Raw genomic sequence first — 27,253 nt, forward strand, 5'->3', positions numbered from 1 at the left:
TTGAGGCCCGCGGCTCGTCAGATACAAGGCCGAGCCCAAGTGTCAACAAGGCTCAGTCCAATTGGGAAACAGGCAGCGGTGGGAATGTGTAACTGAATGGTCACACGTGTGTGGAATGCGGAATTGGCTTCTTAATCGTCTGCATTCCTTTGACAATCGTGATGGTTTTTTACAAAGAAAGATTACGTGTAATGTCAAATGATGGATGTATCACAAAAAGTACTTACTGTGACATGGTCGTAATTGAATTCAAAGCAAATGGTTTAATACCCCTAAAGCTTTTATAACATGGCTAGGTCTAGTATGCAATATTTAAGTATTGTACACTTTTCAGTTAACCTGAAAGTTTTCATTAATGAACCGCTTGGCTCAACCCTTCCTCAGAATTCACTGAGGACGATCTGCATTCTTCGCGTGTGACGTAACTTTGATATCCGGAACCACAGAAGGTAAAGATAGTTTCAAATTACTTTCACTGTGAACTTTGTTTCTGGATTTATTTTTATATACGTGTAAGAAGGAAAAAATGGTTCAAATGGCTCTGAGCACTATGGGACTTAATAGCTGTGGTCATCAGTCCCCTAGAACTTAGAACTACTTAAACCTAACTAACCTAAGGACATCACACACATCCATTCCCGAGGCAGGATTCGAACCTGCGACCGTAGCAGTCGCGCGGTTCCGGACTGCGCGCCTAGAACCGCGAAACCACCGCGGCCGGCGTGTAAGAAGGAAAAACATTTTCTCCATGATATGTGGACAAGACAGGTAATAAACTTGTTACCGTTTTATTTGATAACATTGGAAACGCCATCATTAAGCTTAATCAGAAACTTATTGGTCACAAATATTTACTTTCTGTAACTTAGTCATTGGAAGTTTCAGGCAGCTGCTCGTTTCAATTTACACTTCATGTAGATTCGAAAATTATTGTCTTTTCTAAGTCACTGCGAATCCAGTTGTTATTACTAGATAGAGCGAGGAATTAGTGTTTGAAATTTTTCCAAATCCATTCAAATGTTCCTTAATTTTATTCCTTAATTTTATTTCATCCGAAGTAAGATGAATTTCTACTAGGAAATCTCGTGGAGCATATCAAAGCACTCAATTTGTTTGGAATTTAGACATATTTCCCAAACTGCAAGGCTTTTAACGAACAATTAATATGGTCTTGCACATTCCACAGGTTTGTGTTTGGTCCGTGCAATAATAAATTTCAACTGTTGATTTTAACTAAATCTTTGTGAAATAAGCTACGATCGGAATCCAGACTTTGCCTAGTGAAAGGTGTATCTGGTGAGAAAAAGATAAACATCATATAGTACGAGAAAAGTTTTGCTGTGATATAACGGTCTTACATCCACGTTAGTCAATAGAAACTTTTAAATACTTAGGTTAGTATTACAAAAATTCGCTAATTAGTAGGATGGTAGGATGACCATTAATAAAATTAACTATTTCCACTACATCGTAAAGTACAGAGATTTTTCATTTGCACCTAACAATAAGTTCATTTAATAATTATAAGCAACAGTGGAGATTTGAGCATCCATCATGTTGCTGATGATACAGCCATCAGTTATTTTAATATAAGACCGGAAGTGAAGCACTGTGTCGGTAAATACAGTGCGCAGTAAAAACCTGCTTGCAAAGAGGTCACAGAGATTTCGTTTCGCGCCCGCAACAGTGTGATGCCTGGTGGCCGGCCGGAGTGACCGAGCGGTTCCAGGCGCTACAGTCTGGAACCGCTTGACCGCTACGGTCGCAGGTTCGAATCCTGCCTCGGGCATGGATGTGTGTGATGTCCTTAGGTTAGCTAGGTTTAAGTAGTTCTAAGTTCTAGGCGACTGATGACCTCAGAAGTTAAGTCCCATAGTGCTCAGAGCCGTTTTTGATGCCTGGTGAGCGCACGACTGGAAGAGCAACCGGCGGACTCGGGTTCTGGGGGCTGACCGGGCAGCCCAGCAGTCCTGGGCGGGCCGCTCAGGCTCTGTGCACGCCTCTGATGCGTCACCACTTGGTTTCGTGTACTTGTCTCTCCAGTTTAGTATTCAGCTCACTGAGTACAAGTTTAAGTAATCGGCAGAGATACTCCTTGTCAGAGATAAAACTTAAGCATGAAACTTAGTGATACATAGACAGTTGCTCTGCAGAACCGATAGATAAGTTTTATCTTTGACAGATGACAGTCGATAGTTAAGTTATATCTTTGACAATAATTATCTGTGTCGATCACGCCTAGACTTCCACTGTGTCCCTTTTTCATAGTATTTATGTCGCTGTCCGATGTCTGACCTGTCAGTCGCCAGGAATCAGCGGAACGAGTAGTACTTCTGGATACGTCCAGCGTAGCTCTCGACGAAACGTTAGCAACAGAAAAGTTTCATGGACCACGACCATATAACCTGAAAGATTTACCAGCAGCTTCATTGTATGATGACCCATTTTCCTTGTTCTTTCAGTGCGTTGATAATAATTAACCCACAACAAATAACGTTCAGGAGAACTTGATGAACATTTAGCTTCACATGTTCAGGAATTTCGCCGGCCGGTGTGGCCGTGCGGTTAAAGGCGCTTCAGTCTGGAACCGCGTGACCGCTACGGTTGCAGGTTCGAATCCTGCCTCGGGCATGGATGTGTGTGATGTCCTTAGGTTAGCTAGGTTTAAGTAGTTCTAAGTTCTAGGCGACTGATGACCTCAGAAGTTAAGTCGCATAGTGCTCAGAGCCATTTCAGGAATTTCCACAACTCAGTTTCCTCTTTGTTGAATGTAATCTTCGCTATAAATGGTGAAATATAATAAAACAAGTGTAGTTACAAAACATAACTCGCTAAACAGGACTGCTATGCAAATTAACTGTGTAGCAAGTTACAGAGAATAGAATATTCCTTGCTTCAGGAACACATGAAAAAAGAGTTGTAGCTCAGAACGTGACACAAGTGCTTCAGCTAAACACTACTCCTGAAGCTTCTGTGTCCTGCGACTTAAAGTTTTTCATTTCTTTCATTGTTAATTTTTTGCGAAAATTTATAAATGTTCCACACGAGTGTGTAGTTACAGCATTTCTAAGACTGATGCAGTTCTAGGCACTACACATACCAAGATTTCTTTAAGGCTACCTCGAATAAACATGTTGTTGCATGCCCTCATCGACGAATCCGCAGAGAATCACTTTTTGTTAAGGAGAGCATGCTTTTCAATCCATTGTCTGTGAGTTATGCGTATGACGTATCCATAACGTACTGGGAATTAATAACAACTAGGTACTGTGACTGCCAGTCTTAAAGTGAATTCTTAATGTTGCGCTAAAATTTATGTTTCTAATAGAACTAAATAAAAGGTCCTAGAGTGAATTTTAATTCTACAGTGAATCGTGCACTGGTCTGAAATCAGCGCACGCTCCGCTATAAAACGAAAACTCATTCTGGAAACAATCCCCTAGAATGCTGCCAAGGTAATTCTCCACAGATACATTGGATTTAGCCCCACAGGGTATCCAGGAGAAGTTCGTGAAGTTTGGAAGGTAGGAGAAAGAGTTACTATTGGAAGGAATGCTCTGAGTGCAGGTGGTGGTAATACCTGGGTAACTCAGTCACTTCCAATAAAATATGAGTCTGGCTTGCCGTAGAAAAGGTATTTTATTTGCTTTCAAAGAGGAGTTCTGAAAATTTTGCAAGATGTATTATGTTTGTGTTTTGGAAAGGAGTTTTTTGGTTGTTATTTTGAAGAGGAATCGTGTTTGTTATGTTACGTTGAAGGTAGTATTACATGGTACGTATTGCCAAGACGGTCAGGAATATAGCGTGAGAAGCTAGCCACCGAAGGAAAAAAAAAAGATAAAATAAAAACGGTGGGCCGTAGGATATTTTTAACACGTTTCCTTTTTCAATTATTTCTCAGCCTCCCGTTTAGCAAATATTTAAGAGTTGCATAGTCGTTCGGCTTCCACGTTACGTTGTAGTAAGTCTGTCATCAATGGGTAAGCTGAAGTGGTCCACAACTTGAAGAAAGGCAAAGACCCTAGCGAGGACACTTGACACACAGCTGCAGCATCGTGGCGAGAATAGGGGAGTGGACCAGCAAATTATTTCTGCACAGTGGTCTTGAACTTGGTAACAAAGAAGGTTAGCCTACATTAGATCATCTTATAATGCTACACAAAAATGCTATTACGTTTCGGTAAATGGGTAAGTGTGTACAGAACGTATCATAAGGTCAAAAACCCAAAAAACGATTTTAGATTAAGTAACCGAAAAAGCAGAAGAAGAAAATAATGGTTTAGGTCAGAGAGTAGGAGAATCTCATGTCCATAACGTTCGAGCACAACAATTTATTATGCACGAGTGTTTCAAACATTTAACTCAGGAGTGCCTGATATTATTCCTCATATCATATTGTATCATATATTTATTAACAGCTAATTACTTTTTTTCCTTGTAGTGTTGACAGAAGAGCAAACAGTGGAAATTGTGACAGTTTTGTGGAATTTTTTTATGTTGATAATGCAATAAATCTGCAGTTACCGTCAGGGCATCAATTTCACAAACCTTTAATGTTGTACTGTTGTCTGTATTTCAAGGACAACCGTCGAACAGCTCCAGAACGAGATAAACGCTCTCGATGGCCGTATGAAGAAGATCCGAAAGCAAATCGACCTCCCGACTACAGAAATGGAGATAAAGTCTCAAATGTCTGACTTCTTAAAGGTACTACTCTTAACGGAAAAATTTAAATTAAGTGCCTTAGTAAATACTTACAAGAATACAGATTTCTTTTTTACATGTGAATTTTTTTGAAGAATATCTAAGCTAATTTACAATCATAATCTGTAATATTATGGAGTATTGGTTGTAGGGCTGCCATCTGCCATCTGCCGTATTGTACGGGACATCCCGTATTTGAAGTGAAAATTTTGCGTTCTTTATTATGAATTGTTGTCTCGTAAAAACCAACGTTTGTTTTTTCTGTCTCTAAATATTTTAAAATCCGTATTTGATTTGAGCCCGTTGAAATTCACAGTAGCCCCATTATTTTTTTTCTCTTTGGAGCCTCAGAAGCAGGAAATCGCGTGATCTATCGCCATTCAGTGGTAAAGTTGAGCTTGCTGGTTTATTTACCTATTCTATTAATATTTTTTTCTGCATGTTTCGTCATAACTAGTGCATTGTACTGTACGTACTGTTAAATGGGTGTCAGTTTCTGTTACCAATTTCAGTAATTACCTCATTCTGTTAATGAAACTAATTATATTGTAATAGAAACTGGTCCGTAACACTGGATTTCAAAATGTTTATGAATTGTCCCTTATTTTTGTGGAAAATCCCGTATTTTTAGGTAAATGTCCCTTATTTCTTACACCAAAAAGTGGAAACTCTAGTTGGTTCGCCCTTGTTAGTGGAGTCTTAATGCCGTTGGTACACTTGGTACGCAAAATATGTCCACATGCGCCGGGCAATTCTTGTAGATTAAGAAGAGATGGATCGTGAATCTGAGGTGCCACTCAGGCCACGTAGATTTGACATCAGCGAAATTGGGATTATGATACCAAGTGATCTTCACCAGTATGCACCTCAAACCGTGCTTCAGCTTGCTGGCCTCGTTGTATGGTTACTCATAGTGTTGGAAGACGATGTATCCGATGTGGAATTCAATAGCCGTAAAAGGATGCAAAATTTCAGTAGTGATATGTCTGTAGATAACCAAAGCGGCGCAGTGGTTTGTGCAGTGGGCTAGCAATCGGGTGAAGTGGAGTTCAAATCCCAATCCAGCATTCTTGATGTAAGGTAGAGATGAGATACTGACGGAAGTAAAGCTATGAGAACGGGTCATGAGTCGTGCTCAGGTAGCTCACCTAGTAACACCCACCTGGGTTCGAGTCCTGGTCCGGCAGACAGTTATAATCTGCCAGAACGTTTCATTCCTGATACAAGTTTCCTACACAGATTAGACGGAAAATGGAGACGGCTGATTTCCTTCCCTATCTTTTCTCTGTCCAAGTTTGTGTTCCGTCTTTAATGACCTCGTCGTGGTTGCACGTTAAATACAATCTCCCTTCTTTCCTCTTCAACATTTCTGTAGTTCACGGCCATCACGATCAACTACCGAGAATAACAGAGGGGCTCAGATGATCATTCACCGAAGCTCAATACTGCCGGCACTGTCTCTATGAATGCTGCCTTTTGGCGTTGCATCAGCGCCAACGAAAAATACGGGCCCCGCAACTAACTCGTGTGATGCCACATTAGTCAGCATGCCCGCCACATTTGGCCAACACTCGGCGCTTTGCAGGGTTCACAGGAATTCAATGTGTAATTGAAAAGGTACCCACTAAATGTCTTAACTGTGTTATGTGCTATCGAGAGCTTGCGTTTAAACGCGCAATCAAGAATTATTCTACTCGTCTGAAATAGTTACTCGCTACACGCTGGAATACGTCAGACGTGCTGTGACATACGCGCCACGGCATGTCTTTTTCACGAGCCACGTGACGCAGCAAGAACCGTACACACTGAGGTGAGGATACCAATATGCACATATACAGATGGCGGTAATATCGCCTACTCTAGGTACAAAAGGGCAGTGCATTGGCGGGGTTGTCATTTGTACCTAGGTGATCCAGGTGAAAAGCTTTCCGACGTAGCTACGGGCGCACGAGTATTCACAGACTTCGAATGTGGAATGATAGTTGGAGCTAGATGCATGGAACATTCAATTTCGGAAATCGTTGGGGAATTCAGTTTTCCGAGATTCGCAGGGTCAGGAATGTGCCGAGAACACCAAATTTCAGGCATTACCTCTCATTAAAATCCATGGAGAAGAAATAAAAACTTTGAGGTTCGCCGATGACATTGTAATTCTGTCAGAGACAGCAAAGGACTTGGAAGAGCAGCTGAATGGAATGGATAGTGTCTTGAAAGGAGGATATAAGATGAACATCAACAAAAGCAAAACGAGGATAATGGAATGTAGTCGAATTAAGTCGGGTGATGCTGAGGGAATTAGATTAGGAAATGAGACACTTAAAGTAGTAAAGGAGTTTTGCTATTTGGGGAGCAAAATAACTGATGATGGTCGAAGTAGAGAGGATATAAAATGTAGACTGGCAATGGCAAGGAAAGCGTTTCTGAAGAAGAGAAATTTTTAAACTTCGAGTATAGATTTAAGCGTCAGGAAGTCGTTTCAGAAAGTATTTTATGGAGTGTAGCCATGTATGGAAGTGAAACATGGACGATAAATAGTTTGGACAAGAAGAGAATAGAAGCTTTCGAAATGTGGTGCTACAGAAGAATGCTGAAGATTAGATGGGTAGATCACATAACTAATGAGGAGGTATTGAATAGAATTGGGGAGAAGAGGAGTTTGTGGCATAACTTGACAAGAAGAAGGGATCGGTTGGTAGGACATGTTCTGAGGCATCAAGGGATCACAAATTTAGCATTGGAGGGCAGCGTGGAGGGTAGCAAGCTAGAGGGAGACTAAGAGATGAATACACTAAGCAGATTCAGAAGGATGTAGGTTGCAGTAAGTACTGGGAAATGAAAAAGCTTTCACAGGATAGAGTAGCGTGGAGAGCTGCATCAAACCAGTCTCAGGACCAAAGACCACAACAACAACCACCTCTTAGCACGAAGAACGCTCTGGCCGATGGCCTTCACTTAACCACAGAGAGTAACGGTGTTTGCTTAGAGTTGTCAGTGCTATAGACAAGCAACAATGCGTGAAATAACCGCAGAAATCAATGTGGGACGTACGACGAATGCGTCCGTGAGGACAGTGCGGCGAAATTTGGTGTTAATGCGCTATGGCAGCAGACGACCGACGCGAGTGCCTTTGCTAACAGCACATCACCTGCAGCGCCTCTCCTGGACTCGTGACCATATCGGTTGTAACCTAGACGACTGGAAAACCTTGGACTGGTCAGAGGAGGCCCGATTTCAGTTGGTACGAGGTGATGGTATGGTTAGAGTGTGGCGTGGACCACACGAAGCCATGAACCCAAGTTGTCAACAAGACACTGTGCAAGCTGGTGGAGGCCCCATTATGGTGTGGGCTGTGTTTACATGGAATGGACTGCGTCCTCTAGTCCAACTGAACCTACCATTGACTGGAAGTGGTTATGTTAGGCTACTTGGAGAACATTTTGCAGCCATTCATGAATCTCATGTTTCCAAACAACGATGGAATTTTTATGGATGACAATGTGCCATGTCACTGGGCCACAATTCTTCGATATTGGTTTGAAGAATATTCTGGACTATTCGAGCAAACGGTTTGGGCACCCAACATGTATCCCATCGAACATTTGTGAGACATAATCGAGAGGTTTTTGAGTCCATGCAACGTCGAATTGTTGCACACCGGGTAAAAGGAGGCCAGACACGATATTAGACGGTATCCCATGACTTTTGTCACATCAGTGTATAAGCGGAGGAGAGACGGATGGGAATCACCACATGTTGTGCTCGCGCAACAGCCTAGGTGCACTGCGAATAGCGGGTAGTTTGTGAACATATTAACATATCCATCTGTACACGGCTTTCACTTTTTTATCAGGGACATGTTGTTCCAGAATTAAATTAAAAATGTTACCCATCCTCCGTTTCTGAACAAGGTTTTTAAGTCAAATCCTCTCCCCCGTATTCTACCTGTGCCCCATTAACAACTTGCCCCGTATTTGGTTCAGAATTTCCTGACTCTTCGATGCCAACTGGAACAGCCTTCTGTGCCGTTAGAGGTACGAAATGAAAAGTATAATTTAAATTTATTTGTTCGACTACATGGGCTGCAAATGGGAAAACCCACAGAATTAACGACTTTCACAAAGGAATGATTCTTAGGCCCGTTTTTCACGTTTTTCTGTTGGAAACTGACTACCCGAAGTGCGTTCGTCTTTGGTGCGCTCGTCAGCTGCCCATCACGTCGCCAGTGTGTGTATGATGTCAATCATCTGTAGATTGTGCCGAATGTGGAGTTATTAATTTCCGAGTATGCTGTACACTGCGCATGTGCAGAAACAGGGAACTCTGGCAGCTTCTGCCAGCATCTGAAGTTCAATTATTCTATCCGAACTCACTCCTGTTATAGAAATGGGTTTAGTGCTTTAGTGTCTTCTTAAGCTCCGTCGTGATGTTTGCTTTGTTTTCGTAACACCCCTAAAAGTTTACGCAAGATCCTGTTATTTTCCTACTAGTGTTCTCCTGCAAGATAGATGAAATATCTGAAAGCAAAAACGTATTTACGTTTCACAGAGAAAAAGCCTGTACTATGCATAAATAAGAACGTAAATAAACAAACGTGTTCTGATGAAAAATATTCCCAGAATCAAAAAGATAGAACTGTTTGACGAGAAAAATAATTTAGTTGTTGCTTGGTACTTCAGCAAGAAAAGATATCCATACAAATTATAAAAATTGATGTAGGCTACTCATATTTGTGTGTTTGTATGTATGTTCCACATCTCCTCTAAATCACTGAACCGATTTCAACCGAACATGGTACACATACTTTTTACTGTCTGGAAAGAATCACTGTGCGGGTGGTGGAGATGGAAAGAGGGAGGGTAAAGGAGGAAACAGACTAATAGAAGGATTGAACAAATATACAGGGGATAAGCAAAATAATGTGAACACCTGTACTTACATGGGAATGGTTCATTAATAAGGGGTTGGACCCCCATTTGCCCGTAATACAGCAGCGATCCTTCTTGGAATACTGGTATATAATGAATGTATAGTCTCCAGTGGAATTTTATGCCACTCTTCGATCTGAACCTCTTCTAACTCCTGTAGTGACGAGGGAGGCGGAAATTTCCTCCGGAGTCTGCGCACCAATACCACCCTCAAGGGTTCGATAATGTTCAAGTCCGGGGACTGTGCTGGCCAGGTAAAACGCTGTACTTCAGTTGCATGCTACTCATACCACGATTGTACTGTCCTGGCTGTGTGAATAGGTGCATTATCGTCCTGAGATATGCCATTATTGTTGGGGAACAACATGTGAATCATGGGGTGCACCCGGTCACCTAAAATGTTAACATAATTGTTGGTTGTAACACGGCCTTTGAGAGTAATAATGCGAACAGCAGAATGCCATGATATGGTTGCCCACACCATCACACTTTCACCTCCATGCTTAACCGCTGGAATCAAGCAGTCTGGTTTGTAGGCTTCTTTTGACGTTCTTCAAACATAAACCCGGCCCGATGTTGGAAATAATGACAACGTTGACTCGTCAAATCGTATGACGTGTTTCCAATGATCAGCCGTCCAGGATTTATGCTCCCGACACCATGTTTTACGCTTCTTTGCGTTGGTTGTCGTCACTAACGGTTTCGGTATAGCAACTCGGCAATGAATATTCCCTTTATAGATTTCTCGGGGGGACACTGTCGATAGATACGGGGTCTCGAAGATGACTATTGAGCTCTGCAGTCGCTTTAGCCGCCGTAGTTTTGTGTTGTTTTGACACAATTCGTGTTAGCGTAGGACGATCTCTGTCATTTAGTTTTGATTTGCGGCCACTATTACGTTTACACGATGATGTCTTTCCATATTTTGTGTGCCGGCCAGAGTGGTCGAGCGGTTCTAGGCACTACAGTCTGGAACCGCGTGAATGCTACGGTCGCAGGTTCGAATCATGCCTCGGGCATGGATGTGTGTAATGTCCTTAGGTTAGTTAGGTTTAAGTAGTTCTAAGTTCTAGGGGACTGATGACTTCAGAAGTTAAGTCCCATAGTGCTCAGAGCCATTTGAACCATGTTTTGTGTAGGCTGTCATGACTGTGGAAACAGTTGCTCTTGAAACATTCAGTAAGTTGACTGTCTTGTTTACTGCTGTTGTTGTTGTGGTCTTCAATCCTGAGACTGGTTTGATGCAGCTCTCCACGCTACTCTATCCTGTGCAAGCTTCTTCATCTCCCAGTACCTACTGCAACCTACATCCTTCTGAATCTGCTTAGTGTATTCATCTCTTGGTCTCTCTCTACGATTTTTACCCTCCACGCTGCCCACCAATACTAAATTTGTGATCCCTTGATGCCTCAGAACATGTCCTACCAACCGATCCCTTCTTCTAGTCAAGTTGTGCCACAAACTCCTCTTCTCCCCAATCCTATTCAGTACCTCCTCATTCGTTATGTGATGTACCCATCTAATTTTCAGCATTCTTCTGTAGCACCACATTTCGAAAGCTTCTATTCTCTTCTTGTCTATACTATTAATCGTCCATGTTTCACTTTCATACATGGCTACACTCCATACATATACTTTCAGAAACGACTTCCTGACACTTAAATCTATATTCGATGTTAACAAATTTCTCTTCTTCAGAAACGCTTTCCTTGCCATTGCCAGTCTACATTTCATATCCTCTCTACTTCGACCATCATCAGTTATTTTGCTCCCCAAATAGCAAAACTCCTTTACTGCTTTAAGAGTCTCATTTCCTAATCTAATTCCCTCAGCATCACCCGACTTAATTCGACTACATTCCATTACTCTCGTTTTGCTTTTGTTGATTTTTATCTTATATCCTCCTTTCAAGACAATGTCCATTACTCTCGTTTTGCTTTTGTTGATTTTTATCTTATATCCTCCTTTCAAGACAATGTCCATTCCGTTCAGCTGCTCTTCCTCAACGTTTTTATTTCTCCTCCATGGATTTTAATTCCTACTCCGAATTTTTCTTCTGTTTCCTTTACTGCTTGCTCAATATACAGTTTGAATAACATCGGGGATATGCTACAGCCCTGTCTCGTTTCTGTACAAATTGTAAATAGCCTTTCGCCCCCCGTATATTACCCTTGCCACCTTCAGAATTTGGAAGAGAGTATTCCCGTCAACATTGTCAAAAGCTTTCTCTAAGTCTAGAAATGCTAGAAACGTAGGTCTGCCGGTTTTCCAATTCCACAATGAATTTTCGCTTCCATGTAAACGCAACCGGTTTTGAAACGTGCTTGCGCTGTCCGGTTTCGTCATGTTTTTAAAAAGGTTCGGCTAATATGGACAGAGTGGCTTTTTGTACAGTGAAAGATAAGTAGAAATACTACACTGAAGCTGTTTACATCTTGTCTAATTGAAGAAAAATAGCGAGTGTGCTGATTAAATGACTAAATCATAAACTGTAACAGCTGTTTTCCAGGCGCCGAACCACAAATATATCATCCACGTATCGATACCATCGACATGGTTTCTTACTCGCTTTTTCCAGAGCTAATTGTTCGAATTTTTCCATGTAAAAATTGGCGATCTAGGACTCATTGGGTGACCCATGGCCACACCATCAACCTGCTCATCACCTGGTTTGGTCACATGGCAAAAAAGCTTTAGAGGAATTGTTTTGTTATTTAAATATTATAAATCCTAAAATCCAGTTTAGCATGGAAAAGGAGAAAGACAATGCAATATCCTTCTTGGATGTCTTCGTTATGAGACAGATTGATGGCAGCTTGAAACATTAAATCTTTCGGAAGGTTACACATACCGACAGCTACTTGCATAAGGATTCCAATCATCATCCACAACAGGAAAGAGGTGTAATTAAAAGTCTAGTGGACAGAGCTAAAAGGATTTGTGCGCCGGAATACCTGGACACCGAGTTAAAACATCTAAAGCAGGCTTTGAGAAGAATAGGTACTCTAGTAAAGAAATAAATAGAGTTTTGCGACAGAATAACAGGAGATCTATGGACAACGATAGGACACAGCGATGGAAGAACACGGTTTCTCTACACTTCATCAAAAAAGTGACGGATCAAATCGGCAATATTTTAAGGAAACATAACGTTCGACCGATTTTCAGACCAACTAAGAAAATAGGCCAAGCACTTCGTTCTGTTAAGGATAAACGTCCCCCTCTGTCTGCAAGTGGTGTATACATGTGGTAGAGTCTACATTGGAACTACAAAGAGAAGTGTGAATACACAGTTAAAGGAACACAAAAGTCTTTGCCGACTTGGGAAAACAGACAAGTCAGCCGTTGCGGAACACACTCTTCAGTCGGGTGATCACGCAGTGAAATTTTCGAAAACTGAAGCTTTATGTACTATGACGAACTATTATCCACGCCTCTATAGAGAAGCCATCGAAGTATGTAAACATGGGGATAATTTTAACAGAAAAGAAGAAGCTATGAAACTCAACGATATATGGACAGTGGCGCTACAGAATCGATGAGAAGTTTTTATCTTTGACGTACTATGATCAATAGTTATATTTTATCCTTGACGAGGTTTATCTCTGCTGTCACCTGAAATCCAGACCATGCCCACTTTTCATGGTATGTAGGCCGTTCTTCATCGACCGACTCGTCAGTCGGCAAGTCTCCGCACAACGAGGAGCGCCTCCGAAGATGTCCAACGTAGCTTTGGATGAAATTTCAGGGATAGAAGAGTTCCATAGACCACGGCCTTACAACCCGGAAGAATTCTCAGCAGTTGAAATATCCGGTCATGAAAGCCTTCATTGTATGAACAGCCAGCAAATAATTTTCCTCTTCATCAATAAAGACAGTTGACTTACGTGGGTTCAAAGAATGATTTCCCATTAACTTATTAATTATTGTTTGCCTGGATATGCTAAAATACCTTTCTGCAGCCATAGCTGACATGATCCTGACCCTAACTGCAGGCAAACATTTATCCAGCAACTCCAAAGAATACCCTGAATAACATCTACTCCCATCTTTTCTATTGCAATTCCTTGGCATGTTTGTATTGCTGCATCTGAAAAAGAATTGTTGCCCAACTAACAAAAGACAGATGTAACGCACACACATAAGTAGCAGTTCTGGACAATAGCTGATGTGGTAACTTTGCTCCACAAAATTGCTGGCACAAATCACCTCCAGTCAACATAAATGTAGACTTACTCTTAGACTTATTTGAACTGTGTCTTTCCATTGTAACTTACAATAAGACATTTTATGTTACAGATATCCTAAAAGTATTGCAAGTTGAATATCAAAATTCAATCAAAACTAAGAGCACCTGAATTACAGAAAAAATAGACACAATGCTCCTACAACTCATTGCAACAAATCCAAACACTCCGGGTACACCTAAGGCCTTCCAAAAAGTGCTACATATTGTCAAATTTCGAATCAAAGAGGAATTATAAATTACCAATTCAGTTGTTTGGAAGGAGGCACAAAGTATCCTCTCGATGCACAAAATATCCCTGGTTCATCCGAGGATAAACTGTGCTGAATTTTAATTTTTACTAGCAGCCATTTAATTTTCAGGCATACAACTTTCATTGCTGGTCTTTCAATAACATTTAGAAATATTCCTGGACTCATTTATTTGCATCAATTTAATATGAATCACATTATATCTAGCCTTGAAAAGAAGTCTAAAGCCACTATTCTCTACAAATAGCTTGTATATTCCATAACATATTTCAATCTACCCTCCTTGAGATCCCTTTTCAGTACTGTATGACTAATCTGGTTTGCACTTTGTGTGTCCAAAATCAGAGATGAACAGTGTTAATGTGTTTTTCATAGATGGCTGAATTGGACATGTCACAGTTACAAAAAGACATGAACGAACTGGAGAAAGTGCGCAAAGCTCTGGCTGACTTCTTCTGTGAAGACGTAGCAACATTCAAGCTGGAGGAGTGTTACCGCATCTTCCACCAGTTCTGTGTCAAGTTCAAGCAAGCTGTCCAGGAGAACGAGAGGCGGAGGGTGCAAGAGGAGCAAGCCAACATGCGGCGGCGGCAGCGCGAGGAACAGCTAGCGGCCAAGAGGCGACACAGTAAGTCTCCCTTCTCATCTAACTCGAGTACTGTAGCACAGAGCAAAGTGATACTTACACTTAATGCATATTTTAAACTGCTAACAATCTTTAAACAAAAATAAAGGAGTTCTGTGGCATAGTGACTAAGATACTTAAGTCATATTCAATAGCAGAGTTCCAATTTTTTCCCCTCTACCATGATTTAGGTTTTTAAGCTTCTATGCTTTCCCAAAACGTGTTCAGGCCATGGCTGACTACTTCCTATCCAAATGAGGTAATTTTGTATGATGACTGACCCATCACCATAAAAGTTCCACATCCTCAGAAACTTCATATCTGAAGTAGCTATGCACCAGTATGATGCAGGCCCACCCTTCATCGCTATCACAGCATGTGCACTTCTCAGATTAATTTATATTGTGTTACAACAGGAAATCTGCAAATGGTTTCTTCATTCTCTCCTGTGACCTCTTGAATAATTCTGTAATGTTCTTGTCTGGCTGTAAAGAAATATTTTAACTCATTCTTTTGCTGCTCAGATGTATAGAGATCTGGTTTCCATATTCACCTCTCAGTTTCATTCATTCCCATTTTGTCACCTTCCTTAACAATTGGCTTCATCTTATAACATTGAATGACAGGATGCTGAAAATGTAGAATGCCTATTTCAGACATTTGCAATAAGTTTGTTCGCAGTTGCCCAGTAGGCTTCAACATTTCTGATATTACAGACTCATAGAGAAAATATTATATACTCTAATGAGAAACAGAGGCTTTAACGATCACATTTGCGACATTAGACTACCTGAAAGACAGGACTCTTCGAGAAAATTTTTTTGAAAAGATGAGACATAGGAAAATGAATCACTTCACCACTTTATGGCATAGGTTCATACCTAAGACTTCTGCTTGGATATCCTGAAAACAGTTGTGATCACATCAGGTAAAGCTTAATGCTGAAGATTACTCATAAGTCAATTTAGTGAAGTTTGCAATGTAAAGCAAACAATTAAACTACTAAAATAAACAGTAAGTGCTAATATTATGAAACTGCATCAATGTATATGCAGTGTACTGCACATAAAAAATCTGTACCATGTTTCTGCATTTAAGGTAATGATAGGTCATTGTAGGTCCAGCAACTTACAAGGAGATATTTTGGTGTAACAGTTAGTAATTCATTCTCAAAAATAATAACAAATTTTATTGGTACAGATGAACACTAGAAGTGAATGACTTCCAAATTTTTGTAAATTCAGTTTGTGTGCCTGCAGAGATAACAAAGCATAAAATAAATAGTTGGCACAAGCAGCCTCAAGACTTCCATTTTCAAAGGCTCATACAAACCACTATCCAAAAACCAAACATGCTTCACCACTCCAGATGCTTTCAAATTATCTTATTGCATAAATGAAAATTAAGCTGCCTCATGACATCAGAGTATGCTAGAGAAGAAAGTTACATTATGTGTATATAGTAAATATTATAAATCAGTACAGTATAATACAAAAACAAGGCACAAAGGTCACTCAGCTGTCAATGTCAGCTTACTAAACTAATTTTATTTATTTATTAATTATATAAAGCAAATTAAATTTGAACCACAGACATAAATTTCTAAGGTTCCATACCACCAGGACAAAGCCTACTTACAGTTTTTGGCGATTCCACTCCTCAAAATGCCATGGAGACAATGTGTGTTTTGCAATGTAGGAATTCTTCAAAGTGGACCTGAAAAATGTATGTTACATAATGAACAAAACTGTACAGTTAAAGAATATTTCCAGTTAAAGTACACAACATTATAATCTTTAAGATTCTTTTTCCCTTGTTAATTAAAGTATATAAAAAATATTTTCTGTAGGTAGTGCTGGATAGCTTTGAGGAAGGCTTAAAATTGAATTGTATAATAGACTGCTGTACTACTGTCTTTTTATTACAGTCAAAGTTCAGAGTCAGAGAACAGGGTGGATACATCTGTGTCTGATGATGTCAGGACACAGTTGTCACACATAGCTATTAACAGTTACGGAACATTCTATAAGTAGGATTTGACACTGTAGCTGGACAATGCATAGCTGAATTGCTTTTTGGGACCTGAAGGTGGTCTGATTCAGGACCAAAATTTAATGTTTTTAATCAAATTAAAGTAGTACAGCTGTATGTTAGTATATAATATTTAGACACTCTTCAGGAAATATAAATTATACAGAGTCCACCAGAAAAATGCATACACACTTTAAGGAACGAAAAGTATTGCTTATGTGTTTATTTTTCATTTAGTAATTGATCACATATGTTCTACAATCTTCAGTTTAACACATGGTTACTTTAAATGTATAAAACGTTCACTGTTGGCAGCTATACACATAATACAATGATGAGTGGTTGCCACAACTACATCTGTCAATGTTACAGTGAAGATCACTGCACATGTCGCTATATTCTCCTGGCGAAGTTCCTCCAGCATGCGTGGCTTACACCGATAGATGTTATCTTTCACAGTTTCCCACAAGTAAAAGTCCATAGGTGTTAGATTTGGTGTCTGTGGAGGAAACTCAATGGGCCCTCTTAGTCCAATCCAATGCCCTGGAAAATTGTCATCCGGGAAAGCACATATGCCTAGGTGGTAGTGTGGTGGCACCCCGTCCTGTTGGTAGAAGACCTCTTTCTTCATCAGCTCCATAAAGTGCACATATACCTGGCAAAATTGATATGCGTAGCATTTTCAGATACATTTCTACAGTTACAGTAGCATCAAAGAAAAAGGGTTCTACTAAGCCCCTTGATGATAGTCCACACACATGAACTCCTTGTAGATTTGCCACTTTATCCACATAAACATGCAGGTTTTCTGGTGCCCAGTCCACATTGTTTTCCCAATTTACAGTTCGATTAAGTTTAAATTGTGCCTTGTCACCCCACACTACCTTCTTCACAAATTGTTTGTCATCAGTTACTATTTGCTGATACCATTTGCAAAATTGCATTCGGCTATCAGAATCATCATCATTAAACACGTGCAGTAATCATGGCATGTAAACTTTCCACTTTGCAGCTTTCAGAATTCTTCATACACTTGTACTGTTAAGCCCCACTTCATGTGCACATTGCGTAGCAGACCTCTGTGAAGGATTAACAAACGTTTCCAACATGAGAGCTAACATAGCAGGACTTGTAGCTATACGCTGTCTTTCTGATCTTCCTTTGTGAATATCACAAATCATTCCGTGCAATTCGAACTTGTCAATGAAGCGTTTAATTGTTAGGTGGTTTGGCAGTTCTGTTTCAGACTCCTGCCTCCACTGATGTTGCACTTTAACGGCATTATCAAACTTGAAAAACCACTTCACAATACATTTTTGTTGCTCGAATGTCAAGCATGCTCCAGCCATCTTGTTTTTTCAATACCGAGATAAAAGTACTAACATCTGTTGAGCCAAAGACCATACTACAACACACTCGCAACTCAAATCGAACGACAATATCGATACCTCGATAGAGCCTGACAAAGAGTGTATACATTTTTCTGGCAGACTCTGTATTTATATGTTACTTTTCATTTGCTAAATGACTGATATGTTTTTAAAGTAAATATTTTCATATAAAAGAATTATTGCTCCTAAGTAACCACAGCATTTATGAAACAGAAATTAATATTTTCAGTGATTTCAGTTTCATTTCTCTCTCTTTGCAGTGAGTGGACAGTTCGGTCAGAATGGCTCTGAGTCAGAAAGTAATCTAATGGATTCTCTGTTGTATGATATTCGATCTGGTTTTACACAGAGTAAAACTCTCGACAGGGATATGAAGGTAAATGCCACAATATAAACTTTTTTATATAATACCTTTGGTGTAAGCTTTTGTTGTCAAGTAATTCAGGACACTTGCTTATTTGCACTGAAATTCAAAGTACACAGACTATGACATTTTATAGTAACAGTTCAGCTACATATGTTATAACCAAGAAATTCATCTTCATGCTACCAGGGCAGAAAAATGCAAAATGGTACTGTCACATCTGAAGAAGATATCTCAATCACGAGCTCACCATTGGTAACACGGCGGCGAATGGGCTCATTTTCTGGACCTGCAGGAGAACAGCCACCTGGAATTGGCAAGGATGAAAGCTTCAGCTACTCACCAGGTAGATCAAATTGTCTTTTTGACTGCTACATGTGTGACCTGGCAGTTGCACCTCAGGTGTTGCATTGTCACATCTCTTGTCACACCCTGGTAGCTGAACACTTCTGAAATGTTTGCTATTTCTCAGTTTGTTTTAGGTGAGCAGTGAGAGTTTGAGGAGTATTTATGTACAATTTTTACACTATTTATTGCTGTCTGTAACAGCACTATAGGCTCACAGCAAAATGCAAAGGTACAGAATTGGCAGAAATCAGAGGATGTTCATTGAAATATGATCTATTAGATTTGCAGCAAAACCTGCCAAGTGTTGTGCAGGTCGAGAGAAACTGCTGACATCAAACTGGCAACAAAGTAGTTTATAATGAAATGTCATCTGATGGGTTTAGAGCAAACTACAAAATGGGGTCATAGAGCAGGCATAGCACACCAGTCAAATGGACCTGGTAGTATGTCATCAAAGCTACAGTGGTAAACAACCTTACGTGTCAAAACATCTGCAGCAATCAACCACACCAGGACATGGCAACAGTAACTCATTCACTCACAGTATTACAGAAAAGGGGCTCCAGCTAGTCACAACTCAAAGATCTCAATTTTTTTACTACTACCCATTAAATTACAAATTTGTGAAAATTTTGTAGTAATTTCAATAAAATGGCAAACTGAAGTAACACCAGTTGACTCGGCTGCTCAATATCTTATCTCTATGGTAATCAGTTGTAATAAAAAGCCTATTAAATATTATTCCTACAACACTAACTACATGAGTATTGTAATTGTGCTGTTAAAACAACTTGTTTTCTTTTAAATTCACTCAGTAATTTGACTGTGCTTCTGCTCAAACAGAATCGGGTACCAGTTTCAGTTCCTTCATGCCATAAGAAGCGGTTGTAAATCCTCTCATAAACCACATTATCTGGAATTGAATTCGAGCTTCATATTGATTTCTGTTAAAAGAATAAGTTGCAGTGATGATGGTAAGTTAGAAGCTGCAAATTAGCAAAAAATCAAGCGAACAATAACTGTAAATAGCTACTCTCATAAGGAGTTGGATTGACCACTCTGTCCCATAGGAGAAAAAGCCAGGACTAAGGAAGAAAAACTGAAAAAGTTTTCCTTACTATTATTAACAAGCTTACAGATTGCACTGGGACAGTTTTGGCCAAGTATGGGTTTGAAATTATCTTCTGACTCACCAAGAAAAGAAAAGAATTCCTGAGAATGATAAAAGATATAAGGCATCCACTAGTGACACCTGAGGTATAAAATTCTTTGTAGTTGTGGGCAAGTATACATTGGAACTACAAAAATATGTGTTAACACTGGCATAGCCAAACATAAAAGGAATTGCTGCCTGTAACAAACTGACAAATTGGCCATAGCAAAATACAATTTCCAAGACTGGAACTATGAAATAGAATTCAGTGAGACTAGGATTTTATCAAAGACAATTCGTTATCATGCACACATGTATACAGAGGTCATTGAGATTTACAAACACCGTGGTAGTTCTAACAGAAAATAGGAGGGAGATAAGTTAAATAAAATGTAGATGTTGACCTTATGCCAACTCACATTTAATTGAGAATGATGATGCCAGCCTGAGACAGCCATGTATTTTGGCATCACATGATGAATGGTGATGCCCTCTCTATAGCTCCATAAATCTGAGGATGCCTCAAGCATTTGTTGCTGTTCATGTTTCCCAATTTGGAGGTTAAACTGTCAAGGACTAGTTTTGTATACTACTGTTGGCCTCTCAGCCTGTACGTTTTAACTTAAGTAAACACTGATCATAAAACCTTAAATTGTATGATGATGTATGTTATTACCTTATAAATTACAGCTTGTAAAAGTATTTATCTCTTATAGATATTACTCCAAATGGGAGCCTACGGCGCAGGAGAAGCCGAGTTCCCTCTGAAGAAGATGACTCAAACCTTATGGACTTCCTCAGAGCATCTGGCCATGATGGCTCACGTGAAAGAAAATCATGGGGAAGTTTAGGTAAATTATGAGCGAAACTAGGCACCAGGGGGACTGTTATCCACCTTCATTTGGTGATCTATTAATGTATTGCAACTTGTGTCAATTTAAAATGACATGAAATATAACATGGTTCATTATAATACAATATCTTTGTTTTACATTCAGTGGATCTTTCATCTCAAATAAAGCATATTTGCTTCCATTAGCATAATTGTTGATTATTGTAAATTTTCTGTTTGTTCATCATGGAAGGAATTACAGAACTGTAGGTCGAATCAAACAATGCAAAATCCACAAGGGAATAACAACAATATTACGAAATGGATAGATGCTGTTGACCAGGGAGATATTGAGTCACAGACAGGTACAACAAAAAGACCTTCTGGATGATAGCTTATGTGTTTAGTAGCCTTTTGGTTTTGCCTGTCTGTGACCCAACATCTCTGCTATATGGTGACTGACAATCTATCCTTTCCATAATATTGTAAGAAATCTAGGTTTATAAGTCTGGCTAAACACCAAGAGGCACAGAAACAATGAGACAATCAACTTAAGTTCTTTGGTCACAACATACACCTCTGTCTATGCTAAGATGAATACAGAGTTCAATAGTAACCATTTTTGTGCATACAGCAAATATAAATTTTAATAAATTATAAGTGAGTTATTGGCCAGTCTCATAATCTATTAGTTTCCTAACTGAATTTTCCTTTGATTGTGTAAACTGTAAATTGTCATTTTTATTTCAATAAATATACTCTACAATTTTTTCAGATCGATCATGGGCTCGAAGGGCACGAGGAGGGGGAAGAAAACGACCGGAGTTACTAAGTGCAGATTTCTCTGGCGAAAACCGAGAACGTCCCAGCTCTCCCTCACCATTGGTAGAGAGCAAACCACTTGTGCCTAATACAGAAGCAGAAACAAAGCCTAAGTATGTATTAAAAACTCTTCAGTTTTGTTTCTTTAATGATAGAAAGACTGTTAATAACAAAAGGTTGCAGTACCATATGACTGAAAGTATGATGCATGAGGGCACTATTGCAACAGTTGTTGGTCAACAGATAGGTTAAAATATCTGCAGTTTGATTTGATTTGTTCTAATTAGATTTTTATTTGTTCCTGTTGATTACATATTGGAGAAGTAGAATATTAGTAATATAGGATAAGTCAAGTGAAATAATATGGTATTAGACAAACATTTTGTATATCACATATATACTATTTTACTTATTTCCTAAGAACAACTGATTACTTCTTAAAACCTGCGGTTTACTGGCATAAATTTTAGTGAATGATTAAAATAGTAAAATAAATGAAAGTTCACATTTTTACCCTAATGACATAATATAATATCCATACATTTTAAAATGTCTGTGGATGGCTAAATAAATAAATAAATATGGTTATAATAGAGGGAAACATTCCACGTAGGAAATATATATCTAAAAACAAAGATGATGTGAATTACCAAATGAAAGTGCTGGCAGGTCGACAGACACACAAACAAACACAAACATACACACAAAATTCAAGCTTTCGCAACAAACAGTTGCCTCATCAGGAAAGAGGGAAGGAGAGGGAAAGACGAAAGGATGTGGGTTTTAAGGGAGAGGGTAAGGAGTCATTCCAATCCCGGGAGTGGAAAGACTTACCTTAGGGGGAAAAAAGGACGGGTATACACTCGCACACACACACATATCCATCCACACATATACAGACACAAGCAGACATATTTAAAGACCAGTCTGCTTGTGGGAAATCGTTTATTATGAGTCCCTGTTTTTTCAGGTATAGTGAGAAAAAGTATATTGAAAGTTGAGACTGCAACTTTTTAAATATTCTCGTCTCTACCATCACCAGAGAATTTTCCATTTGTCTCATTTTTTATGATGTTCCATGTAGTTTTTACTTTATTGTTTGACTTGCTAATTTTCTGTACACAGTGATGTGTTTGGCCTTTTTTTGGCACACATGTTAGAATTTTAGCTGACTATCTATCTGGATGCTCAAGAATTTTGTATATGTGGTTTCATGAATTTTTTGATTGTTAATATCTAGTTCAGGAACCTAAAGTTTTTTATTTGCTCTCTGAAACTGTAATATATTAGTTTTTTGGAAAATTTAGGATTAGGCTGTTTGCTGTGAACCATTTGTGTACTTACTTAGTGACTGTCAGGGCTGTATCTTACATTCTGGAGTTGTAACCTTTGATAAGGATACTTGTATCATCAGTCAACATGTCTGTTTTTTCTCTGTCATTAATTGTAATTGGTAGATCATTAAAGTAGATTAACAAAATCAGTGGTTCATGAATCAAAATCAGGAAGAGTCCATATTTTTCATTTCATGTGAATGCCTTAGCAAGATCACAAAAGATTCCCATTGGATACCATGTGGAATTATATCTGGTATGCTGAATATGGCTCTCTCTGTCAAGAATCCCTTATGAAAGCCAAACTGTATAGGTGGCAATAAGCTATTTTGTATAGTATGGCTATAAGTCCTATCATACACTATTCTCTCAAGTGCCTTTGAAAGTGCTGGCAGCAGAGAGATGGGTCGATAGTTGACTATTACAGTCCTTGCTCCATTTTGTGGATTGGCATTACTATTACATGTTTTAGTCTATCTGGAAACACCCCAGTTTTCATTGACTGGTTACACAAATAGCACAATATGTGACTGATTAAGTCTGCACATCATTTCAAAGTCCTACTTGATACACCATCATATCCAGAGGATTGGGAAGTTTTAAGTAATTTTATGATTTTTTGCAGTTTCTTTGGCACATCATATTTTAATGTCAGTTCTTAACAACCCTTTCCTTTCACTACCAGTTGGTTTGATTTCAATCTGACTTTTGGGGAAGCAGGCTTCAGAATGATTGAGAAATACATTCAGGAATGAATTGAACTTCGCATTGTGTCTGCTTGGTAGACATCCTCCCATTGCTTTTGGTGTAAGCAGTATCTAATCAAGCTAGTATATTCAGTATTTATTGTTCTAACATGTTTAACTTTGGTGTGACCATTTCCTGCTTTTTTTGCTGGCAAATCTTAAGGCTGTCATCTGACTACCATGATCACACAGACCATTTATTACAGCCCAACATATTACTTCACTGTAATTTGCGGGGTCCAAGAGCAAATTATCAATTGAATTATACATTAAAGTCAAAAAATGATGAGTTGAATAGCAGCACAGAAGAGAGGCACCTAGCAACCTACATCTTAAAGCAGTAATAATTGTAGCAAGACTAAAATTCATACAACTTTAAGACACTATTAAGCCTGTAGCTTTTGAGCAGTTCTAAGTTGAGTTTGTTGCCAACTCCCACCAGCTAAATATGACACAACTAATATGCCTCATTGCAAGATATTTCCACATAATTGTTTACCAATCGCAATCATCATCATCATCATCTTCATCTTCATCTTGACTTCCTTCCAGCTAGTTGGGTACAAACTTTGTGAATAGTATGCCTCCATTGATTTCTGTCCTGGTACATATTTTCTCTCTCCACTGCATCCCATATTACTCCCCTCCTCTTGGGATCTTTGTTAACCTCATCTGCCCCCCTCTTCCTAGGCCACCCAGTCAGTCATTTTCCTGGTACCTATGTCTGCAAATATAGACATGGAGTTTAAGTCAGGTGCACTGCTTTACATGACCTTACCACTTCAGTATTGCAGAACTCATTCTTTCCTCCATGGCCAAGGCTATCTGCAGGTCTCTCCTTGTATATTCATTCCTGACTGTCTCTCCTTGTTTTTTGGAGCACTGACCTAAGGAATTTCAACAAATAATACAAATGCAGAAAGTGCTATGAAACTCATTACCCTTTTTTATAAGGACTCAGTGTGATCCCAGACTATAATGAAAATGAACACAGCTGGTGATTTTTTACTGAAACAATTTTGGCAGCAAGTGGAATGGACTTCTTAAAGCAGGTATTAGGAAAAGTTAGGGATCCATGTGAAAAGAATACAACCCATTTCAGTAACAACATTTCCATTTAGAGGTCTTTAAACTAAAAGTACAAAAAAAGAAAGTCACAAGACTTTTGTTATAAACACTAACCATTTTGTCAATAGATAGATATCACAAAGATGTTGAACATAATATAAAGATTTTGACGGTACAGATTCGCAGACACACACAGCAGGCAATCCACCTCTGTTATTAATGAAATTATGAGTTTTATTGTAATAAAGTATGCATAAAATGTATATATTTTATCTTATAAAGATGAACTATCACAGTCTTCACTTTGGGAAATAATGTATGCATATGCCTTTTGTGGCTCCTCTCAGACTTCTTTACCACTCATTTTACATTTTTCTTTTTTCAAATTTTAGACTGAAGACTGTCGCTATTCTCATTTGTGGATTTGTGGTATGCTTATTTTGGTACCTCCTGTTGACTTGAATTTAATTTCATTTCAGTATATTAGGGACTATTTCCCTTCATCATTATTTATGAGTCCTCCTTGTTTATTACATTCTTGCCCCATTCTATGTTCCTTACATCTGTCTAAAGACGCCTTCTCATTTATTTGTAATATATAACAGCACTTTAACAGCCATTATTTAAGTTCAGGATGGCAAACTTCAAGATATCTATCTCATTACCAGTTTTAGCTGTTTTGACCCAATATCAAACAATGATGCATTCAACCTAACCACAGTGTCCTATCTAACCTACCTTGGAGCTGCACCACAATTTCTAAAATTGTGCTCAAAAGGTCAAAATTTAATGTTATGGAACAGGTGTGGAGGAGGGTATGGGGCAGGTAGTAGTGGGGACTGAGGCCAGGAGGATTACGAGATTGGAGGATGCGTTGCTACTACAACTCTCATCTATGTAATTCAGGGAATCTGGTGTTGTGGGTGGGAAGGTTGAGGGAAGCTTTCTTATGGCTGGGAAGGAGAGGCAGCAAGTGGGTGGGTTACAAATGCAGCAACAGTGAGCGCATTCGGGTTACACACAAGAAGAGTTGTGTGCAGTGCAAAAGCGATGGAGGAGTGGATTGGGAGGGGGAGACAGAATAGAGGAAGAGGGCAAAGGAAGAATGAAGTTAAGGTCATGAGACAGGTGTGGAGGAGGGGCAGGGGTAGTGGAGACTGAAGCCAGGAGGATTACAAGATTGGAGGATGTGTTGCTACAGCAACTCTCACTATGTAATTCAGAGAATCTGGTGTTGTGGGGTAGTATCAAGATAGCGCATGTATATACACTGCCAGAAAAAAAAAAGAAACCTTTGAAACACTAGTTTGACACCAATGTTAATAATACAGAGGCACACCGTGTTATTCCTTGAGGGATGAAACTGTTCCACTGTCCACAAAAAACTTGAGCTTTAATATCATGATGTTGCATTTATTTTTTGCTGCATCAATAACAATTAATTTTGACATCATGTGCTCATATATAAACAACGATAAAAAAATACTGAGATGACTTCTCTCTTTACATTACTTTTTCCTTTATTATGAAATAATAGTTGACATCAGAAAAGAAAATAGTTACCAACACTTTTAATACATTGTTCCAGTGACATACAGAATTGCTGAGCAGATCTTTATTGAATATCTGTGGTGAGATAATCAGTCGCTTCTTGATACTGTGATACTGCAATAGTTTTAAAGTTCTACAATGATGTTATTTAAAACTTCAGGCATCTATTATTTGCAATTCTCCTGTTTTTATTACTTCCTTAGAGTTCTGTTCTAGGGCACAGTTGATTTGACTACACGGTTACAAATTCGTTTGGTGTGTCGATAAGTATATACACCAGGCTGAGAACTTTGCCATCTACACAGTTACATTCTTCCAAATTACTACATTGTGCCAGCACTGCAGCTCGACTGAAGCGATGGGTTGTTGAGTGGAATGTGCAATAGGAGAAGAAGGTGAGGAGTGGGAGGGAAGATTGGAGGAAGCTTGCTAATGGCTGGGAGGGAGAGGCAGCAAGTGGGTGGGTTACAAATGTGGCAATAGTGAGCTCGTTCGAGTTACAGGCAAGGAGAATTGTGTGCAGCGCTTATGAGATGGAGGAGTGGATTGGGAGGAAGAGACAGAATAGAGGAAGATGGCACAGGAAGAATGGAGTTATGGTCATGGAACAGTTGTGGAAGAGGGTATGGGGCAGGGAGTAGTGGAGATTGAAGACAGGAGGATTACGAGATTGGAGGATATGTTGCAATGACAACTCTCATCTATGTAATTCAGAGAATCTGGTGTTGTGGGGTAGCATCGAGATGGTACAGGTTGTCAAGCAGCTATGAAATCACACACATTGTGCTCAGCAGCATGTCCTGCCACTGGGTGGTTAACTCTGATCTCAGACACTTCATCATTTGCCATTTGTTCAGGTAGG

General features: G+C 39.3%; 1 protein-coding gene across 1 annotated transcript in view; it reads left to right on the top strand.

The window, feature by feature from the left end:
• The window catches only part of LOC124554834, a 1,124,719-nt gene that overhangs the window by 1,065,180 nt on the left and 32,286 nt on the right, over positions 1-27,253 (top strand). Inside the window, exons 15-20 of the mRNA XM_047128497.1 lie at positions 4,581-4,707; positions 14,502-14,754; positions 18,434-18,549; positions 18,727-18,883; positions 20,755-20,889; positions 21,646-21,805. Coding sequence (XP_046984453.1) covers positions 4,581-4,707; positions 14,502-14,754; positions 18,434-18,549; positions 18,727-18,883; positions 20,755-20,889; positions 21,646-21,805 — 948 coding nt within the window. The remainder of the gene's footprint in view (positions 1-4,580; positions 4,708-14,501; positions 14,755-18,433; positions 18,550-18,726; positions 18,884-20,754; positions 20,890-21,645; positions 21,806-27,253) is intronic.

This window comes from Schistocerca americana, chromosome X, assembly GCF_021461395.2.
Source record: "Schistocerca americana isolate TAMUIC-IGC-003095 chromosome X, iqSchAmer2.1, whole genome shotgun sequence".
In the NCBI taxonomy this organism is placed as follows: Eukaryota; Metazoa; Arthropoda; class Insecta; order Orthoptera; family Acrididae; genus Schistocerca; species Schistocerca americana.